We start from the raw sequence: 19,478 nt of genomic DNA, 5'->3' as shown, positions 1-19,478 counted from the left end.
TGCAGTGATAGTGGAGTCAGACACTTTAGAAACATTTAAGCGGTTATTGGATAGGCACATGGAGCACACCAGGATGATAGGGAGTGGGATAGCTTGATCTTGGTTTCAGATAAAGCTCGGCACAACATCGTGGGCCGAAGGGCCTGTTCTGTGCTGTACTGTTCTATGTTCTATGTAACACATCAGCTCCACTTTCCACCCCCGTCTACACTTTTACCACCTCAAAAGTGACTAGAATTTTAAGGAAAGTTTAGGCCAAGTTCCAGACTAGAGCTGGTGTTTTGTAGGAATACCTCCAGGATATATCTTAGTGTTGTAGCTCTGGCACTTGATATGCCGGGCGTCCGTTTCCATAATCTCCACGGCAATGACGCTACGGCTGGCAAAGCTGAGTAGGCATCAGACTACACTGATATCTGAGACGCAATGGAGCTATGCTGCATTAACCCTGATCTTTCCAGATTACAGAACCTTTCTTTCAACATTGCAATGTTCTAATTGATTATGCCAGTACTGGTTATATCCACAGCCGTATATTGCCATAAAATGATGGACTCGTAGCTACCAGTGTCACAGCTTTTCATGTGTGCAATGTGCTTGTGATACCAGATGATATACACATTAGTGAACTGAAACCCATTTGAGTTTGTGGAACCTGTGAGATTGGAAATATTTTCAGCCACATCTGTGCCATTAATAATGCTGTGCACTTCGGGGTCCATTGACATGGAAATGATGCTGTACTATGTTATGCTGCTGACTACTTGTCTGAGAGAGAGTAATGAAGGAGTTAGCACTGCCACTTGAAATGTTGTGAAATGTGACACACATCTCTTACATTTGCTTGGAAGGACTCAGTCACTTGGAAGTTTAAGACTGTAAACACCCGGACAAGCAGCTACTTGTATGTTTTGCCTTAAAGCATAAAAGTATCGGGAATGGAAATTTGCTGTTTAGTCCTTGGAAACTATATTGCAAACTACATTTTGTTTTCCCTCTACATTGTAAGTATAATTCTACTTTCACTAAAAGTGCATAATGTGCTGTGTCATCACTTACATTTCTCAGTCAATACATATTTTCTGTATATTTTTTGCTTCTTGTGTACATTGCGGCAATTTTTTGAATTTGTGTCCACAATGAAAGTGTACATTGAGGCTTGCTAAAAAGAGGATTTTTAAAAATATACTCCTTGACATAAGTTTATTTATAAGTGTGTGTATATAATGAAATAAAAACAGCCGATTGATTCTTGGTAGATGGTGAGCAAAATGTAAGTAAAACACTGATAGAACTTCAGTGGGTCAAAATCAATGAGAAAAGAGGATAAAAGAAAAACAGTTTTTCCAATGGCAACTTTCACAGGAGCCAGACATCAGTTTTGGTGCAACCTATACATCCTGTCATGGGGTAGGCAGGAAAGGTCAAGTTAATGATGATTTGGTTTTATTCCAGGACTGTGTTTTATAATTGAAGTGAAGCAAAATGAAATAAATTATGCCAAGGCAATGATCAGGCTCCTGAGCTGCAGAAACCACAGCTCCCATCATGGGGGTTTTTCAGATCTGATTTTTGGACCCGTTCTGAGGCGCCCCCATACGCACTCTGCCTGCAAAAGCATCAGCAAGTCTGAATCGCACAGCACAGGCTTAACACGCCCGAAACCCTGCAGCTCCGATCGGTGCCTCCAACTGCACATGTGCTGAAAAAAAATGATAGACTGCTGTTCCCCTGCCATTTCCCTCCCAGCCGGATAATGCCTCCCCCCGGCCCCCACAGACATTGCCCCACCCCCACATTACTGACCCTCTCCCCCCCATTGATCTCAGGCAGAGTGGCAACGGACACCCCCTTCCCCTTCACTGATCTCACGCAGAGTGGCAGCAGACCCCCCTCCCCCCTCACTGATCATAGGCAGAGTGGCAGCGGAACCCCTTTCCCCCCCCCACCGATCTCAAGCAGAGAGCCATCGGACGCTTGGCACTTACCTCCTCATTAACTGGAGTACCCGAATCGGACTTTTGTGGAGCATGTCTGTTTCACGCCGATTCTGGATGAGCGAACATGGTAGTTTTTTGAGAAAGTGACCAAGGAGGTGGATGGGGGCAAGGCAGTGGACGTGGTATATATGGATTTTAGTAAGGCGTTTGATAAGGTTCACCATGGTAGGCTTCTGCAGAAAATGCAGATGTATGGGATTGGGGGTGATCTAGGAAATTGGATCAGGAATTGGCTAGCGGATAGGAAACAGAGGGTGGTGGTTGATAGTAAATATTCATCATGGAGTGCGGTTACAAGTGGTGTACCTCAGGGATCTGTTTTGGGGCCACTGCTGTTTGTAATATTTATTAATGATCTGGATGAGGGTATAGTTGGGTGGATTAGCAAATTTGCTGATGACACCAAAGTCGGTGGTGTGGTAGACAGTGAGGAAGGGTGTCGTAGTTTGCAGGAAGACTTAGACAGGTTGCAAAGTTGGGCCGAGAGGTGGCGGATGGAGTTTAATGCGGAGAAGTGTGAGGTAATTCACTTTGGTAGGAATAACAGATGTGTTGAGTATAGGGCTAACGGGAGGACTTTGAATAGTGTGGAGGAGCAGAGGGATCTAGGTGTATGTGTGCATAGATCCCTGAAAGTTGGGAATCAAGTAGATAAGGTTGTTAAGAAGGCATATGGTGTCTTGGCGTTTATTGGTAGGGGGATTGAATTTAGGAGTCGTAGCGTTATGTTGCAACTGTACACAACTCTGGTGCGGCCGCACTTGGAGTACTGTGTGCAGTTCTGGTCCCCACATTACAGGAAGGATGTGGAGGCTTTGGAGAGGGTGCAGAGGAGGTTTACCAGGATGTTGCCTGGTATGGAGGGGAGATCCTATGAGGAGAGGCTGAGGGATTTGGGATTGTTTTCGCTGGAAAGGCGGCGGCTAAGAGGGGATCTTATTGAAACATATAAGATGATTAGAGGTTTAGATAGGGTGGATAGTGATAGCCTTTTTCCTCTGATGGAGAAATCCAGCACGAGGGGGCATGGCTTTAAATTGAGGGGGGGTAGTTATAGAACCGATGTCAGGGGTAGGTTCTTTACCCAGAGGGTGGTGAGGGATTGGAATGCCCTGCCAGCATCAGTAGTAAATGCGCCTAGTTTGGGGGCGTTTAAGAGATCCGTAGATAGGTTCATGGACGAAAAGAAATTGGTTTAGGTTGGAGGGTCACAGTTTTTTTTTAACTGGTCGGTGCAACATCGTGGGCCGAAGGGCCTGTTCTGCGCTGTAATGTTCTATGTTCTATGTTCTATGTTAAAGGGGGAAGTGCTGGTAAGGTTGGGCGTGCAGCCCATTAAATCAATTTAAATGCATGCAAATGCATTTAAACGGCTGTTGTGCCCGTTTCTGGTGTGGTCCCGATCGTAGCCATTTTTGGGCCTTGGTAAAGGGGAACCGGCGCGGAGGCGGGTGCGGATCGCGCTACTCGCCTCACGCCAGGCTTTATCAAGTTTTCGTGCCCGAAAGTGGGTGCAATGCGATGGTAAAATCGGGCCCTTAGTGTCAGAGGGACTAGCTAGAATTAATGCATAGGGTTATGGGGATAGGGCCTGGGTGGGATTGTGGTTGGTGCAGACTCGATGGGCCAAATGGCCTCCTTCTATATTGTCGGATTCTATGATTCTATAAACTAGCACCATTATCTGTTTTACTGCTGAAGAGTGGCAGGACATTACACTTTGCCCAATTGCACTATATTTCCATGTTCAGATGTCAGTTACTGCAATGAGATGTGAGTATCACTGGCTAGGCCAGCATTTATTACCCATCCCTAATTGCCCTTCAGCAGGTGGTGATGAGTTGCCTTCTTGAACCGCTGCAGTCCGTGTCATGTAGGGTGGGTAACATCAATGGGGAAAAAACAATATATCCATGGCAAGATAACTGGAGAGAAAATCAAAATTCAAACAAAGAATCCCTACACTGAATACGGCTACCAAACCTGGAAAATAACCTTTGGGGTTGGAAACTATATGCTGGATTTAGCTCATAGAGTTATATAATATTGGATGTTGTTTGGGAAAAAGGGGTGCCTCAGAGTTCAGGAAATATAGATAGTTGGGAACAAGGGTAACTTCATGAGATACTGTGTGCATAGCCATTAGTGTGGTTAAATGTACTGTTGTAGTATATTCTAGTCCTCCTTGTGTGTTTTCTTCTAAATTAATACCTATTCTTTATTAATTAATCACAACAAGACTGGACTGTTTCTCACTGGTTTGCATATGTTTCTCACATTATATCATGTTGAAAATATATACTACCAAGAACTAAGTGTTCCATGTTACCCTTCTGGGTTTTAGGATACTCTTGCACTTAACATCAGAAGGGACCTTAACAGAAGGAACAGCGATACGTTTCCAATTCAGGATAGTGAGTGACTTGAAGGGGGGCTTCCAGATGACGGTGTTCCCATGTGACTATTGCCCTTGTCCTTCTAGATGGTAGTGGCTGTGGGTTTGGAAGGTACTGCTTAAGGAGCTTTGATGAGATCCTGCAGTGCATCTTGTAGGTGGTACACACGGCTGCCACTGTGTGCCAGTAATGGGAGATGTGCAGGTGGTGGTGTCTTATTCTGAGCCACATGTATAGTGGGCAGGCTCTTCTTCCAGGCCTCTGATAAAAGCTTATTACCATAAAAAATGATATTGTAATATATTGTATGATCATTTCAATGGTTATATCCATGTGGGAGTGAATTTGAAGAGGAACAAGACATGACGGCAACTGGCCCTGAATGTGAAGGAAGCTTTCATCTGCCCTGACTATACTCCTTTCTCTTGGATGCAAGGCGGTTTAAAGTGACCTCCTGCAAAGTATTGAGATCTCTGTGCTGATTTATTTCCTTACCTTATTTTCCCCATCTTATCATCAAAGGAAAGAGATATTCTTGAACTGTTGTAAGTTGAACAAGTCCGTATTCGGGGCTTATCGTTGCTGACTTTAAAATGGTTACACGTCATTGTTTGATTTTATAAATAAAGCTCCTTTTCAAAGTGGTAACCGAGTATGTTTAAATTGGGATATTTTGAGAGGAAGTTGTATTAGGTTATATTTGGTTGGGACTGTGATGTCAGAGATGCAGTCAGGTTACCCACCCACCTGAGATCAAGTTTCATACATCAGCAACAGCAATTAGAGCCTGGCAGCAATTACCTTCTCTTTGTCTAAACTTACCCTAGCCTGCTGTTTCCTAGCATCCATCTTTACATGGAAATAGTGCATTGCCATGAAAAGGAATTTTTGACTGCTGAAGCCTGAGCGTTTGATGTTTTGGGACAGCAATAGACTACTGGATATACTTAACATGCAAGGTATGTCTCTCACAATATGCTGTACTTCAGACCCTTTGTGATATCTAGTACTCAGAAATTATTGCATGTAAATACCTGGCAGAAGGAAATGACTTTGTAAATTTTAAACTCAGGCAAATTGAATGGAGGATTTTAAGAGTTACCCTAGCATAGCTTGTGTTAAAATTTTGACATGCTTGAGATCTGCTGCTTAAGGGACTGCAACACAGCATAGACAAGCATTTGAACAAGTTTAAACTAGTTTGGGAATTATTTTAATGATATTGAAGTACTATGCAATGTGCTTATGAGGCAACCAATAAGTTACCACATCTTTTTCAGCAAACCTTCTTAATATGTTCAGTGCATCCACTTTTAAATTTATAATTCTTTTTAAAAACCAGTGGCTGCCTTTGTGTTCAACTGTTTGTGCTTTGTTTTTGAGTTGTTTTTCTTCAATTCTGTCCAATATCCACTTTTGCAGCATTGACACGCATGCTTTGCATTTACAGAATATTATGCAAATTTGTTATAATTTGTGAGACAGGTAACAGTGCAGTGTCTGCATTAAAACTGGGGAGGAAACCCTTGAAAAACAAACAAAGCTGTTGAGATAGAGATCAATGTAAGCTAACAATTGTGAGGCACTAGGTTTTCTGCAACTATCTTGTTCATTGTAATACTTTTTTCTTATTCTTTCATGGGGTGTGGGCATCGCTGGCTAGGCCAGCGTTATTGTCCATCCATTTGCCCTTGAGGAGGCAGTGGTGAGCCAGTTTCTTGGACCACTGCAGTCCATGTGGTGCAGGTATACCCACATTGCTGTTAGGAAAGGAATTATTCTTCCACTCTCTTTATGGGCAGGTATCGCTTTGAAGATGAAAACATAATGTTCAATACTTTATTGCTGGCATTTTCAAAACCTTCCGTAAGTTTAGCCCTCACCAGCTTCTGTCCCCAGTGAGTTTTCGGAAGAGCACCTGATGATGGGATTGTTGTCTGTGTCAGGAAACACGCAGCAGGGAAAGGTTGAAGAATTGGCCTTGAGCAGCACAGTGGGACGTGGCTATCATAGTTACTTCCAGGATACCTCCAGAATTCGTCTTTTAAAAGATTCCCAAGCAGAGGGAGTGTAACAGATCATCATAGAATCAGTCACACTTTATTGAAGGGATGAAAATCTTCCATCGCAAAGACGTACAGCAGGAAGACTGGCATTCCGAGCATCTTGCATTGCAATGACAATTGCAATATGATATTTTTTCATCATTTGATACACCCACACATAGCCTGATGGACATATTCAACATTCTTTCTCAAGAAGCAATGGAATGGTTCCCCACCAAATCATTTGCTCTGTCCCGCCTGGCAGAGCTATATTGATTCAACAGAAAATTTCTCATCATTTATCACAAACTGACATTTGGCTGCAGTTTAGCAATGGTAAATGGCATGCAAATATGATTTACAAATCATTGACACACACACTTTGCATTTACAGAACATTATGTAAATTTGGTACGATTTGTGAGACGGGTAGCAGTGGAGTGTCTGCATTAAAACTGGGGAGAAAACCCTTGAAAAAGCAAAAATTACCCACATCCATTAAAAGAATAAGAAAAAATATTTAAATAAACAAGGTAGCTGCAGAAAACCTGGTGCCTCAAAATTGTTGGTTTGCATTGATCTACAGTGTAGAAAGAGGCCATTTGGCCCATCAGGCCTGAGCCGACACCAATCCCACCCAGGCCTTATCCCCATAACCCCACATATTTATCTTGCTAATCTCCCCGACATGAAAGGGCAATTGAGCATGATAAATCAACCTAACCCGCACAGCATTGGACTGTGGGAGGAAACCGGAGCACCCGGAGGAAATCCACGCAGACACGAGGAGAATGTGCAAACTCCACACAGACAGTGACCAGAGGCTGGACTTGAACCTGGGTCCCTGGCACTGTGAGGCAGCAGTGCTAACCACTGTTATGGTGCTGCCCTAATTTAAATGAGCCTTATATTTAATTAATTTCAATATCCGAAATACTGGTTAAAGTTCTGAAATGCTATATAATGTTAATCTAGAAACATTACAAATCATTGACACACGTTAGTTCATAAAGATACGGTTTGGATAAGGTAATTAGGCTTGTCCTGCTCCCGCTTCCAATAGTAGCCCAGCCTTGAATCTTTCGAGGACTTGCCAATTACCATCACTCCACTCTTATTTTATTGCTTCACACTGGACCTCTGCATTTCCAGCCTGGACTTCCAGTCCCAGCTTTTCCAGAAATGCCTGAAATGGAACTGCTTCTTTGTACTGCCGGATCATTGGGGAAGACAAATCACCCACCTTTTTTTAATGGCACTATCTGATAAGTAAATAATTTAAATGCCCCAAACCTTCTTTGAAAAGCTGTGGAGAGAAGTAGGATGGGTAAGGCAAGGGCATAAGTGGTCGGACGTATAAGGTAAGTGGTATGGGTGAGGGGGTAGGGTAGCATCTGACTCGGGTGGGGAGATGGGTTTGGGGAGGGGGAATGGAATCGGGTGGTTGGTGGAGGGCCAGGTCCTCATAGGGGGAGCATGTCAGGTCTGATCAAAGGAACGTTTCTGGGGGTGAGTTGGGGTGAGGTAGTGTTGGATGGTTGTGTCAAGGAGGTTGAGCAGGATGTTGAGAAGTGAGGGTGGGTGGGGGTATGGGTCTCAGTTGTATAGTTACCTAGGTGTTAGACTGGGTTCTAATTTGTCTACATTTCCTGGGTAACAATTCAGGTAGATAAGTCAGAACTGTTCGAAGTCTCTGACTCTAACTCAAAAGTTGGAGACTTTTTCAGAGGGTCTCAGGTAACAGAAGAATTGCCCATTGGAAGTTCAAACTTCTCAGGCAATTCTCATGGAGACATTGCATCAGGACTTCTAAGAGATTCCCTGGCTCATCTGCAGTGGGTACATACAGTCTCTGACTATTCGGAGACTGGAAGGTATGGCCCATAGAATTCCATGATCATAGTATCTCACTGCCTGTTTGGCTCCGAATGTTTACTTCCAGTAAGTTAACCAGGACAACTATTCTGGGTGTTAATTTCTCTGAGAGTAGCAATGTTTCTTTACATCAATACTTAACTTGTATTTTTTTCCTTCTTGTTGTTTATGTCCTTTCGTCCTGCATTGATTATTCTCAAACATTCTCAAGATTAATCTTTTCTATTTCACATACTGGGTGGAATTTTCCCAAAATCTGGCAGAGTGTCAGGTTCAGACTGAAAACCGGTGTGTATCTCTCCAGATGCACAGCTGAGTTTTCACTCCAGATTTTCGGACACTCAGTGCACAGAAAACATGGGGACATGGTTTGTGCCATCACTTCGACAGGGTGGGGCCTGATAGATCTGGCAAGGCTGGCTCCACAGAGCTCAGGATGTCATCTTTAAAGGGCACTCCGATCGGCATTTAAAATAAACTTCTGCCCAACCCCCCACAGACATGGATGACCCCCCTACAAGCATTGGGGCACTGAGTGGGACAACATGAATATGGAAAGGGTGCCAGCATGACGTTACCCGGCTGGGTGGGACGATACGGAAAGCGTGGAAGTAGCGGTGTTAAGCCTGCTAATGACATTTAAATTTATTATAATCTATGCTTATCAGGCTCACGTCCTTCCAGGACATGATCACGTCATCGGAGAGGTGCGGGGAAGATCGTGTTCTGAAATTTTGCTGGCACAAAATTCCATTTTTGGCCCCTCACGATATCTTAGCGACTATTATGGGTTTGCGGCCACTATCTTTTACATCACTCATACATTTCAAAGTTGAAAGATCCAAATATTTTCCAACCATCCTAATGCGGTCCTCTGATAATGGGGATCAGACTCACCATTCTTCCGGAACTGAAGATAATACTCGAGATTCATCTGGATTCCAGTACTGCCCAGCTTCAAAATGATGGCTCAGACTTAAACTGTACTGGTTTTGCAATGTCCTTCCAGTTATTATTATAGAGTAGGAACAATAGCACCCAATGCGCTTTGTGATTCTATGAAAGATCATCCATCACATTTGTAGAGTCTGTATAACTCATCTTTCAAACAGTTCACCTGGAAGAAAGACTCCATCAGTACTTGAATCCATTTATTAAGGACAGTATCTGATTCTCGCACACAAACCCCACTCCAGCCCACCAGATAGATAGACAAAATGAAAATATGTGTGACTTTGAAGGACCAGCAAAATATTGGTATTTATTTAGTGATAGTTCTGGGAAATTCCTCTTACCAGGCACCAAAATCTTCAGCAAAATTAAATCTAAACTGACTTTATATTTTCTAGATAGAATTTATTTACAGATGATATAGTTTATGCAAAGATTTGGTGCATTGTTGCATGTTCAGGTCAGAATTTACACATTGAGGAGGTTTAATTGATACAGCGTGGTCACTTAACCATATTCATCACCTGTATGGTCTGATTCCTAAGATTCACAAGTTTTACTTGCAAATCCGTGTTATAAGTAAAAGGTTGTGTTCACATGTTTGTCAGGATTCTTCATGGTTTTTGTTTATTTACTGATAAGACAAACTCATCTTTGTAAACTTAACTGCACAAATGTTATTAAGATGGGCCAGGCACATTATGTATATTAGAAATCTGCGCTTTAGAATGGTTGATAGTTATCATCGAGATCACATGTCCTTTGTTACATTTTTCAATCTCCATGCTTTGCAGCAGCATCACAAAGACAAATTGGTCTTCTGCTTCCCTCATCTGAAAAAGTACTGAAACACCAAACTATTCGAAATGATCATTTCAATGCACAATGTGAATATTTGAGAACAAATGGGACAATGCAGAACTAGGAATGAACATTGAAGGAGGTGGTTTTCAAATTTAAAGCAGAAAATTATAATGATTTCAGCTTGTCACAATTTAACCAAGAATCGATGTTTATTACATCAAGAAATGTGATGCCATTATTTCACACGAGACGTATTTTTACATCAGCTGCATTTCCAGAGAGAGATCAAAAACATTGCATTCCACTGTCTGTCAGACTGTCCCCACAAAATCAATATCCCTGACATTGCAATCCTATTTAAAGCCAGGCAGCCTGCTACCACATTACATGGGCAGACTGGCAAATCATTTTGTGAGTATTGGGCAGTGAGTAGAATTAAAATGAAACCTGTTTCAAACATAGGCACAAAAACTATCACTACAGCAGGTGTCGGTTTAAGATGATTGGTAGTTCCCTATGCATCACTTTGACAATGTCAGGAATTAAACATAATTGGTGAATTATGAATTTGCATCAATGAATACAATTAAAAGTGTAAAATTCCTCAATGGCATATAAGGAGCAAAAGTTAAGTTCTGTCATTTGCTCGGTGGACTAGAGAGAATCTTAGAGGACCTAATCAAATTATTTCCAGAAAACAATGGCCAAAACCTTGAGCCTCTGAAGATTGCAGAATGTTGTGTTTTCTGTTGATATTATTTTCATATGTTTAAACCCAATTATATCTTTAATTTAGATTTGAGTTGGATTAAATGTAGACATAATCAAGTATAAACCATTAATTTCATGTAAAAAGATATGTTGGAAAATACAATAGTGGGAGGTGACTAGACTGAAACATAAAATCTTGAAAGGGTGTCTTGACTGGGTGGATATGGGAGAATGTAGAATGAGGGGGTCACTGTTTAAGAATAAGGGGTCGGCCATTTAAAACAGATGAGGTGATTTATTTTTTCTCAGAGGATCGTGAGTCTTTGGACCACCCTTCCTCAAAAGGGGGTGGAAGCAGAATATTTTAAGGCAGAGGTGGATAAAGTCTTGATAAGCAAGGGGTGAAAGGTTTTCGGGGGTAGATGGGTATGAGGTTTATAATCAGATCAGCTGAGACCTTATTGAAAGGTAGAGCAGGTGGAGTGGCCTACTCCTGCTCCTAACTCCTTTGTTGCATTAATTAAGCATTTTGTGCCAAACAACTGAAGAAATGTTATGCTGTCTTAGCACACCTGGATTTCGTTCCAGCCCTGATCAACGGAGAACACAGTTTTCTTCGTTAACCCGGAAGTGCAGGCAGGACTCATTGAATAACAATTGCTGTAGTCATGCTGACTGGATACAGTTTGGTGCTTTGAAGCACAGAAAACTATTGCACACGCACAGACAAGTATGCACTGCAAAGAATGCACAATACAAGTTTTGAACAAAGATGAACCAACACGTGTATCCAGTCTATGTGTAACATAGACATTGGGATTTAATTTCAGTGGAGGTTATTCCAGTTGGAAATTTAGTCACATTATACTTACCTGTGTATTGCTTGCCAGTTGGAGGGTGTCTGTAATGATCATGACATCATGCTGTGCATTATTAGCAAACATTGTGACTTTCACAGCTGTTAAATTGGTAACAATATGTTAATATACAAGCAATTTTTTTCTGCAGCTTAGAGTTAGCTTAGTATAAGCCACGTTTGTTTTGGTAGCTGATCTTTTTAACCCTGCGCTACTACAAATGTAAATGTGTTTGAATAACAATGAAAATCTCCTCTGCCTTTTTGACATCAATAATTTCAACTCAACTCATGAAGGGTTGAGACCACAATACAAAATTGTTGATAAATTGCTGCTAAATTAGCGACTTTGTTTTTTTTAAGAAAAAGAGTGGTTCGGCAAACCCTTACTGGACCTGATTTAGGAATGGATAAATCTAACACTGTCCAGGAAAAAGAAACATTTCAATCTGACTTCCTGAGTTTCTTCGATTAATCAAAAATAATTTCAAAATTAAAATTGTATCTACTAATTTTCTACAATTGATAATTGTAGTTCATTATCCTCCTTGAATTGTCCTCCAGCATTCATGAGTGAATGTGGCAGGACTGTAGAACATGGATCTAATTCATTAGTTGTGGAGTAGTTTGGCCCTGTCTACAGCATGCTGCTTTACTCTTTAGCATAGTCCTGTATGGTATGTCACCACATAGGCATCTCATTTTCAGGCACATTTCCCATTGAACAAGGGATAGTCATCTGGTTTGATGGTAATGGTAGAGTGAGGGGTATGCCAATCTATAACATTAACTGTTTGTGGTTGAATGTACTTCTGCTGCTGGCGATGGCCCACAATGCCTTACAGATGCTGGGTTTTCAGTTGTTGGCTCTGTTCTGAATCTACGCTATTTAGTACAGTAATAATGCTGCACAACACAATGGAAGGTGTCCTCAATGTGACAATGAGACTTTGTGTCCACAATGAGTGTGTGGTGACCACTCCTACCATGAAGAGATGCATTTGCAATGAGTAGATTAGTGAGCATGAAGTCAAATAGGTTTTTCCCTCATGCTGATCTCTCTCCACCTGCCGTAGGCCCAACCTGAGGTATATCCTTCAGGATTTGGCCTTCTCGGTCATTACTAGTGATACCGAGATTCTCTTGGTGATGAGTATTGAACTCCCTCACCCAAATCATATTCTGTGCTCTTGCTTCTTCCACATGGTGTTCAATATAATTGGTATGCATTGATGGAATATAAACTGTACTGATTCATCAGCTGGGAGAAGGTGGTAAGTGTTTATCAACAGGAGGTTCACATATTCATGGAATCAGTCTGGAGAACTCCCAAGGCTGCTCCCTCTCAACTGTATGTGTCACTACCTCTGATGTGTCTTTCCTTGTGGTGGCATAGGTTATAGTGAGGGATGGCGATGGAGGAGCCTGGGACATTGTCCGTAAGATATGATTCAGTGCATATGACTATGTCAGACTGTTAGGTGATTAATCTGTGGGAGAGCCCCCAGATGGTCATGAAGGAGAACTTTGCAGTGTCAATGAGGCTGAATGTACCATTGTCCTTTCTGACGCTTAAGTCAATGTCAGGTGCTCAATCAATTTTTATTCATTTTAGATTTTATACCAGTAGGATATCAGAGAACATTTAAGAGTGGCCACGTGGCTTTGGGCCTGGAGTCACATGTAGGCCAAATCAAAACAGGAAGTCAGATCTCCTTTGCTGAAGAACATGAGTGAACCAGATTGTTTTTTATGACACTCGATGATGGATTCATGGTCACCATTGCTGATATATATTAAGGTATCTCAAAAATTTGAGCAACAGATGAAGTGAACAATTTCTCACTAGTACTATGTTGTAACAACATGAGTAGTATTTTTCAGTGACAGGATGCTGCCATCTAGCCAAAAAAACATTCTGCCTGTCACATTATGCATAATGTAGTATTTAATTTCAGTACCATTGTGATGCCAGTTAGACATCTCAGTGACTGGCGGATTGTATCAACAGCACATCTATTAAACTGTTCACAATAGGCAGAGGACTGTCCACACTAAGGCAATTTAGCATGGCCAATCCATCTAACCTGCACATCTTTGGACTGTGGGAGGAAACCGGAGCACTCAAAGGAAATCCACACAGTGATTGCTTCTGTGATTGGACAGTACTTGCTGAATAATCGCAATGTGCTAAGAATTACTAACTACCAATTTGTGGTTGCGAGAAGCTACATACATTCATATGCAGGGACCTGTTTTCTTGCAGGCAAAAAAAAGCGTGTTCAGGCCATTCTCCTTTTTTAAATGAATCAAAAATTTGGGGTCTCGTAGTTCCCCCTTGCATTCTCTCTGGCAATGCCATGACCAATCAGGGTTGGCTTGCCAACCAATCAGCACCCTTTTTCATGCAGTGTAAGTTGTTGCTCCCTTTGAAATTTGGCATTTTTGCATCTATCTTGATGATTGCAAGACAAAAAGCTCTGACAACATGTCATCTTTTTCGTCAATATTCAAGTTCTGTCCTACCAAATGGCTAATTAGATTTTTAAATGGTAGCACAGCTATCTTTTAATCCAGTTTTCCAATCTACATGAGTCAACTTGCCCAACACACCTAGTAATTTGCCGTATTCATAGTTAAAAACCTCAATTTGGACTCAATAAATCACTCTGAAACAGTATAACATTCGACCATCTAATAACACTTTCCCAGTCTGCTTTGCAACAAGGATTTAATTCACAATTGCCTTTAATGCACTCAGTTCAACTATATTTCCAAGAAATCATTACTTTAATTCCATTGAGCCTGGGGAGGACATGCACTTAATTTAATAAAATAATTTAGAAGCAGGAACTTTATCTTGCTCTGTAAACAGGAAACTGAGTGAAGTGAGAATTAAAGTCTAAGGCCGGAATCCTACGGCTACTCACACCCCGCCACTGCTGGCAGCGAGGGTGGAGAATTTGGCGCACAGCCAAATCCCCATTCATTGCAGCGGGCTCAGAGAATCCCACTAGTGTGAGTGGCTGGAAATCCTGCCCCAAATGTTACATTTACCGTGCTCTGCTCTCCACCTCACCTCAACATGATCATTTTCTAAGGTGGTTGAGCTGATCGCTTGATTTAGGCAGAAGTCTCGTACAGACAGCATTGTACTTCTATTTTAACTTCTCTACCAACCTGAAGTTCTCATTTAATATCGTCTGGCAAGGAAACCAGCAGAGTAGAATTTTTTTTATTTCCAAGGGCAGCACAGTGGTTAGCATTGCTGCCTCACAGCGCCAGGGACCTGGGTTCATTTCCGGCCTCGGGTGACTGTGCGGAGTTTGCACGTTCTCCCCATGTCTGCCTGGGTTCTCTCCAGGTGCCCCGGTTTCCTCTCACAGTCCAAAAATCATAGAATCCCTATAGTGCAGAAGGATGCCATTCGGCCCATGGAGTCTGCACCAACCACAATCCCACCCAGCCCTTATCCCGTAGCCGTAGATGTGCGGGTTAGGTTGATTGGCCATGCTAAATTGCCCCTTAGTGCCAGGGAGATTAGCAGGGTAAATGTGTGGGATTATGGGGATAGAGCCTGGGTGGGATTGTGGTTGGTGCTGACTCGATGGGCCAAATAGCCTCCTTCTGCACATGAGGGACTCTATGACTCTAATGTCCAGAGTGGGGAAGGGGGAAGAATGAATTTTGAAATCTCCAGTATGTCTATCATTCCATTACCCAGGCAAACTATGCACACACACATCTTAATTTCTCGAGAATTCATTGAAAGCAATACAGCTATTATCTACTTGCTGATTGGCTCAAACCAATTTAAAAGCCATTCATCACCATCTGCTTAATCTAATAGATCAATTTCCCCAGGAACCAATCCAGAAAAACAATCAATTATTTACATAATTTATGATCTCTCACCACCTCTTGTGTAAACCTAAACGTTTTTCCCTTGAACAACATCATGGGAGATCCATTAGACTTTTTTTTTAAAAAGCAGCTTGCTTTACTGACGAGCTTTAGTGCTGGTTATTTGGCTTATTATGTTGTTCTGGAAAACTTTAATTAGATCTCACAATAGCAGCAGTCTCAGTTCATCAAAAAATATTTTACTTTGATTACTTGCAGTTTGCAGCAACCTTTGATTTCATATTATTGTACTGTTAGTACCACACGTTCTGTTGTTATTCTTGTAAATATTCTTGTAATGTTAATGTAATAGATTGAGGGCGACGTGATGTTGTTTGAAAGCCCCCCGCTGCTGCCGCCGCCTCTCCCCCCCCCCCCCCCCCCCCCCCCCCAACTGCCGCCGCCGCCCCAGGATAAAGTTACAGTGCAGTCATTGGAATCATACATTTGTCAAACTAAGTTGTTTATACACTTTGCTTCATTATGAAAAGTTTCTGGCACGGGTGCTTGTTGAACTGGAACATTATGTCAAAAATGGAACTGTTGCTGGGAACTTTCCTCTAAACACATGAAGATCCTGGCACTTTCAGATAATGTTGCCCCCACCACACCCGATGATGCAAATAATATAATTGATACCATGTATAAATATGGTGCAACATATGTAGCTAAGAAAATTTCCACAGTTGGAACACATTTCATCCACTTGAACTGCTTCATATCTTCACCTGAATTATTTGCATTACCACTGAGTAACATTTAACTCTGTTCCTATGTTCACATTGATTAGATGAATTGATTCATAGTGTATACTGTAAATCATGAACCAGCTCACATTTAAGGATTATGGGCGGAATTTTCCCAAAAAACAGCAAAGGCCGAGATTCTTCGATCTCATTTGCCCCACCACCGCTGCCAGCAAGAATGGAAAATTTGGTGCTCAGCCGTAACTCTATTCACTTCAACAGGACTGGAGAATCCCAGTCGCGAGCGAGGTCGGAAAATTCCAGCCAAAGTGTCAGGTTCTGAACTAGGGGGAGGTTCAGTTTTATGGAGAATTTGAAAATCAAATTTAAAGGAGAGGGTAGAAGTGCAGGTAATGGAGCTGAGGGCTCAGGAGGGGGATTAGTAAAGTTTCCAGACCACGTAATAGAACAGAGAGTATAGAAGGTGACAGGAATCTAACCTCAGGCAGGGCAAAAAAGGTGAGAAGAATGAGAAGGGAGGTGGTCAATGCGGGACTGAGGGTGTTGTACCTAAATGTGCGCAGTATACGGAACAAGGTAAATGAGCTTGTTGCACACATTGAAATTGGCTGGTACGACGTTGTGGGCATCACAGAGACGTGGCTGCAAGGGGATCAGGGCTGGGATCTAAATATCCAAGGATTTGTGTCCTATCAGAAGGACAGGCAGATGGGCAAAGTGGGCGGGGTTACATTGTTAGTAAGGAATGAAGTTAAATCGATAGCAAGAAGTGATATAGGATCAGAAGGCATAGAACCTCTGTGGGTAGAGTTGAGGAATCGCAAAATTAAAAAGATCCTGATGGGAGTTGTGTACAGGCCCTCTAGCAGTAGTCAGGATGTGGGGCAGAAAATAAATCAGAAGATAGAAAAGACATATTAAAAAAGCAATATTACAATAATCATGGGGGACTTTAATATGCAGGTGGACTGGGGAAATCAGGTAGGTAGTGGATCCCAAGAAAAGGAATTTATTGAATGGCTAAGAGATTTTTTTTTGGAGCAGCTTGTGACAGAGCCTCCTAGGGAACAGGCAATTCTGGATTTGGTGATGTGTAATGAGACAGACTTGATGAGGGAACTTAAGGTGAAGGAACCCTTAGGGAGCAATGACCACAATATGATAGAATTTACCTCGCAGTTTGAGAGGGAGAAGCTGGAATCAGAATTGTAACGGTATTACAATTAAATAAAGGTAACTACAAAGAAATGAGGGAGGAGCTGGCCAGAGTTGATTGGAAAGGGAACCTAGCAGGGAAGACAGTGGAACAGCAAGGGCAGAGTTTTTGGGGGTTATTCGCGAGGCACAACAGAAATTCATCCCAAGGAGGAGGAAACATGCCAAAGGGAGGACGAGGCATCCATCGCTGACGAAGGAAGTCAAGGACAGCATAAAAGCAAAAGAAAAAGCATACAAAGTGGCAAGGATTAGTGGGAAGCCAGAGGATTTAGAAGCCTTTAAAAGCGAGCAGAGGACAACTAAAAAATCAATAAAGGGGGAGAAGATGAAATATGAGTGTAAGCTAGCTAGTAATATAAAAAAAGGCAGGAAGAGATTTTTTCAATACATAAAAGTTAAGAGCAAGGCAAAAATAGTCATTGGACCACTGGAAAATGGGGCTGGAGAAGTAATTATAGGAAACAAAGCAATGGCAGAGGAACTGAATAGTTACTTTGCATCAGTTTTCACGGTGGAAGACACCAGTGGGATGCCAGAGCTCCAGGAGAATCAGGGGGCACAGGTGAGTGTAGTGGCCATCACTAAGGAGAAGATTCTGGGGAAACTGAAAGGTCTGAAGGTGGATTAATCACCTGGGCCAAATGAGCCCCCGATGGGTTCTAAAAGAGATAGCTGAGGAAATTGTGGAGGCATTGGGGGTGATCTTTCAGGAATCACTGGAGGCAGGGAGGGTACCAGAGGATTGGAAAGTAGCTAATGTAACACCGCTGATTAATAAGGGAGGGAGGCAGCAGACGGGAAATTATAAACCGATTAGCCTGACTTCGGTCATTGGCAAGATTTCAGAGTCCTTATTAAAGATGAGATTGCAGAGTACTTGGAAGTGCATGACAAAGTAGGACTGAGTCAGCACGGCTTTGTCAAGGGGAGGTCATGTCTGACAAATCTGTTCAAGTTCTTTAAGGAGGTAACAAGGAAGTTAGATAAAGGAGAACCAGTGGACGTGATTTATTTAGATTTCCAAACGGCCTTTGACAAGATGCCGCATAGGAGACTGTTGAATAAGTTAAGTGCCCATGGTGTTAAGGGTAAGATTCTGGCATGGATAGAGGATTGGCTAACTGGCAGAAGACAGAGAGTGGGATAAAGGGGTATTTTTCAGGATGGCAGCTGGTGACTAGTGGTGTGCCTCAGGGGTCAGTGCTGGGACCACAACTTTTCACAATATACATTAATGATTTGGAGGAAGGAACTGAAGGCACTGTTGCTAAATTTGCAGATGATACAAAGATATGTAGAGGGACAGGTAGTATTGAGGAAACGGGGGGCTGCAGAAGGACTTGGACAGGTTAGGAGAAGTGGGCAAAGAAGTGGCAGATGGAGTACAATGTGGAAAAGTGTGAGGTTTTGCACTTTGGAAAGAGCAATGGAGGCATAGACTATTTTCTAAATGGCGAGATGCTTAGGAAATCAGAAACACAAAGGGACTTGGGAGTTATTGTTCAAGATTCTCTTAAGGTTAACATGCAGGTTCAGTCGGCACTTAGGAAGGCAAATGCAATGTTAGTATTCATGTCCAGAGGGCGAGAATACAAGAGCAGGGATGTACTTCAGAGGCTGTATCAGGCTCTGGTCAGACCCCATTTGGAGTATTGAGAGCAGTTTTGGGCCCTATATCTAAGGAAGGATGTGCTGGCCTTGGAAAGGGTCCAGGGGAGGTTCACAAGAATGATCCCTGGAATGAAGAGCTTGTCGTTTGAGGAATGGTTGAGGACTCTGGGTCTGTACTCGTTGGAGTTTAGAAGGATGAGGGGGGATCTTATTGAAACTTACAGGATACTGCGAGGCTTGGATAGAGTGGACATGGAGAGTATGTTTCCACTAGCAGGAAAAACTAGAACCAGAGGGCACAACCTTAGGCTAAAGGGACGATCCTTTAAAACCGAGATGAGGAGGAATTTCTTCAGTCAGAGAGTGGTGAATCTGTGGAACTCTTTGCCGCAAAAGGCTGT

General features: G+C 42.3%; 1 protein-coding gene across 5 annotated transcripts in view; it reads left to right on the top strand.

Annotated features, from left to right (window-relative positions):
• znf385b (zinc finger protein 385B) overlaps positions 1-19,478 on the top strand; it is a 242,165-nt gene that overhangs the window by 63,515 nt on the left and 159,172 nt on the right. Inside the window, exons 1-2 of one of the 5 annotated variants that reach the window (XM_078228496.1) lie at positions 799-1,004; positions 5,239-5,355. The exons of 2 other annotated variants lie outside the window; for them this stretch is intronic. In XM_078228496.1, the coding sequence (XP_078084622.1) occupies positions 5,310-5,355 (46 nt within the window). In that variant the 5' untranslated portion in view covers positions 799-1,004; positions 5,239-5,309. Of the gene's footprint in view, positions 1-459; positions 1,005-5,223; positions 5,356-19,478 lie in introns of those variants that run through there. 2 more of the 5 variants (XM_078228497.1, XM_078228501.1) reach the window with 2 other exon arrangements.

Source organism: Mustelus asterias, chromosome 14, assembly GCF_964213995.1.
Source record: "Mustelus asterias chromosome 14, sMusAst1.hap1.1, whole genome shotgun sequence".
In the NCBI taxonomy this organism is placed as follows: Eukaryota; Metazoa; Chordata; class Chondrichthyes; order Carcharhiniformes; family Triakidae; genus Mustelus; species Mustelus asterias.
This window is presented reverse-complemented; position numbering and strand designations above follow the sequence as displayed.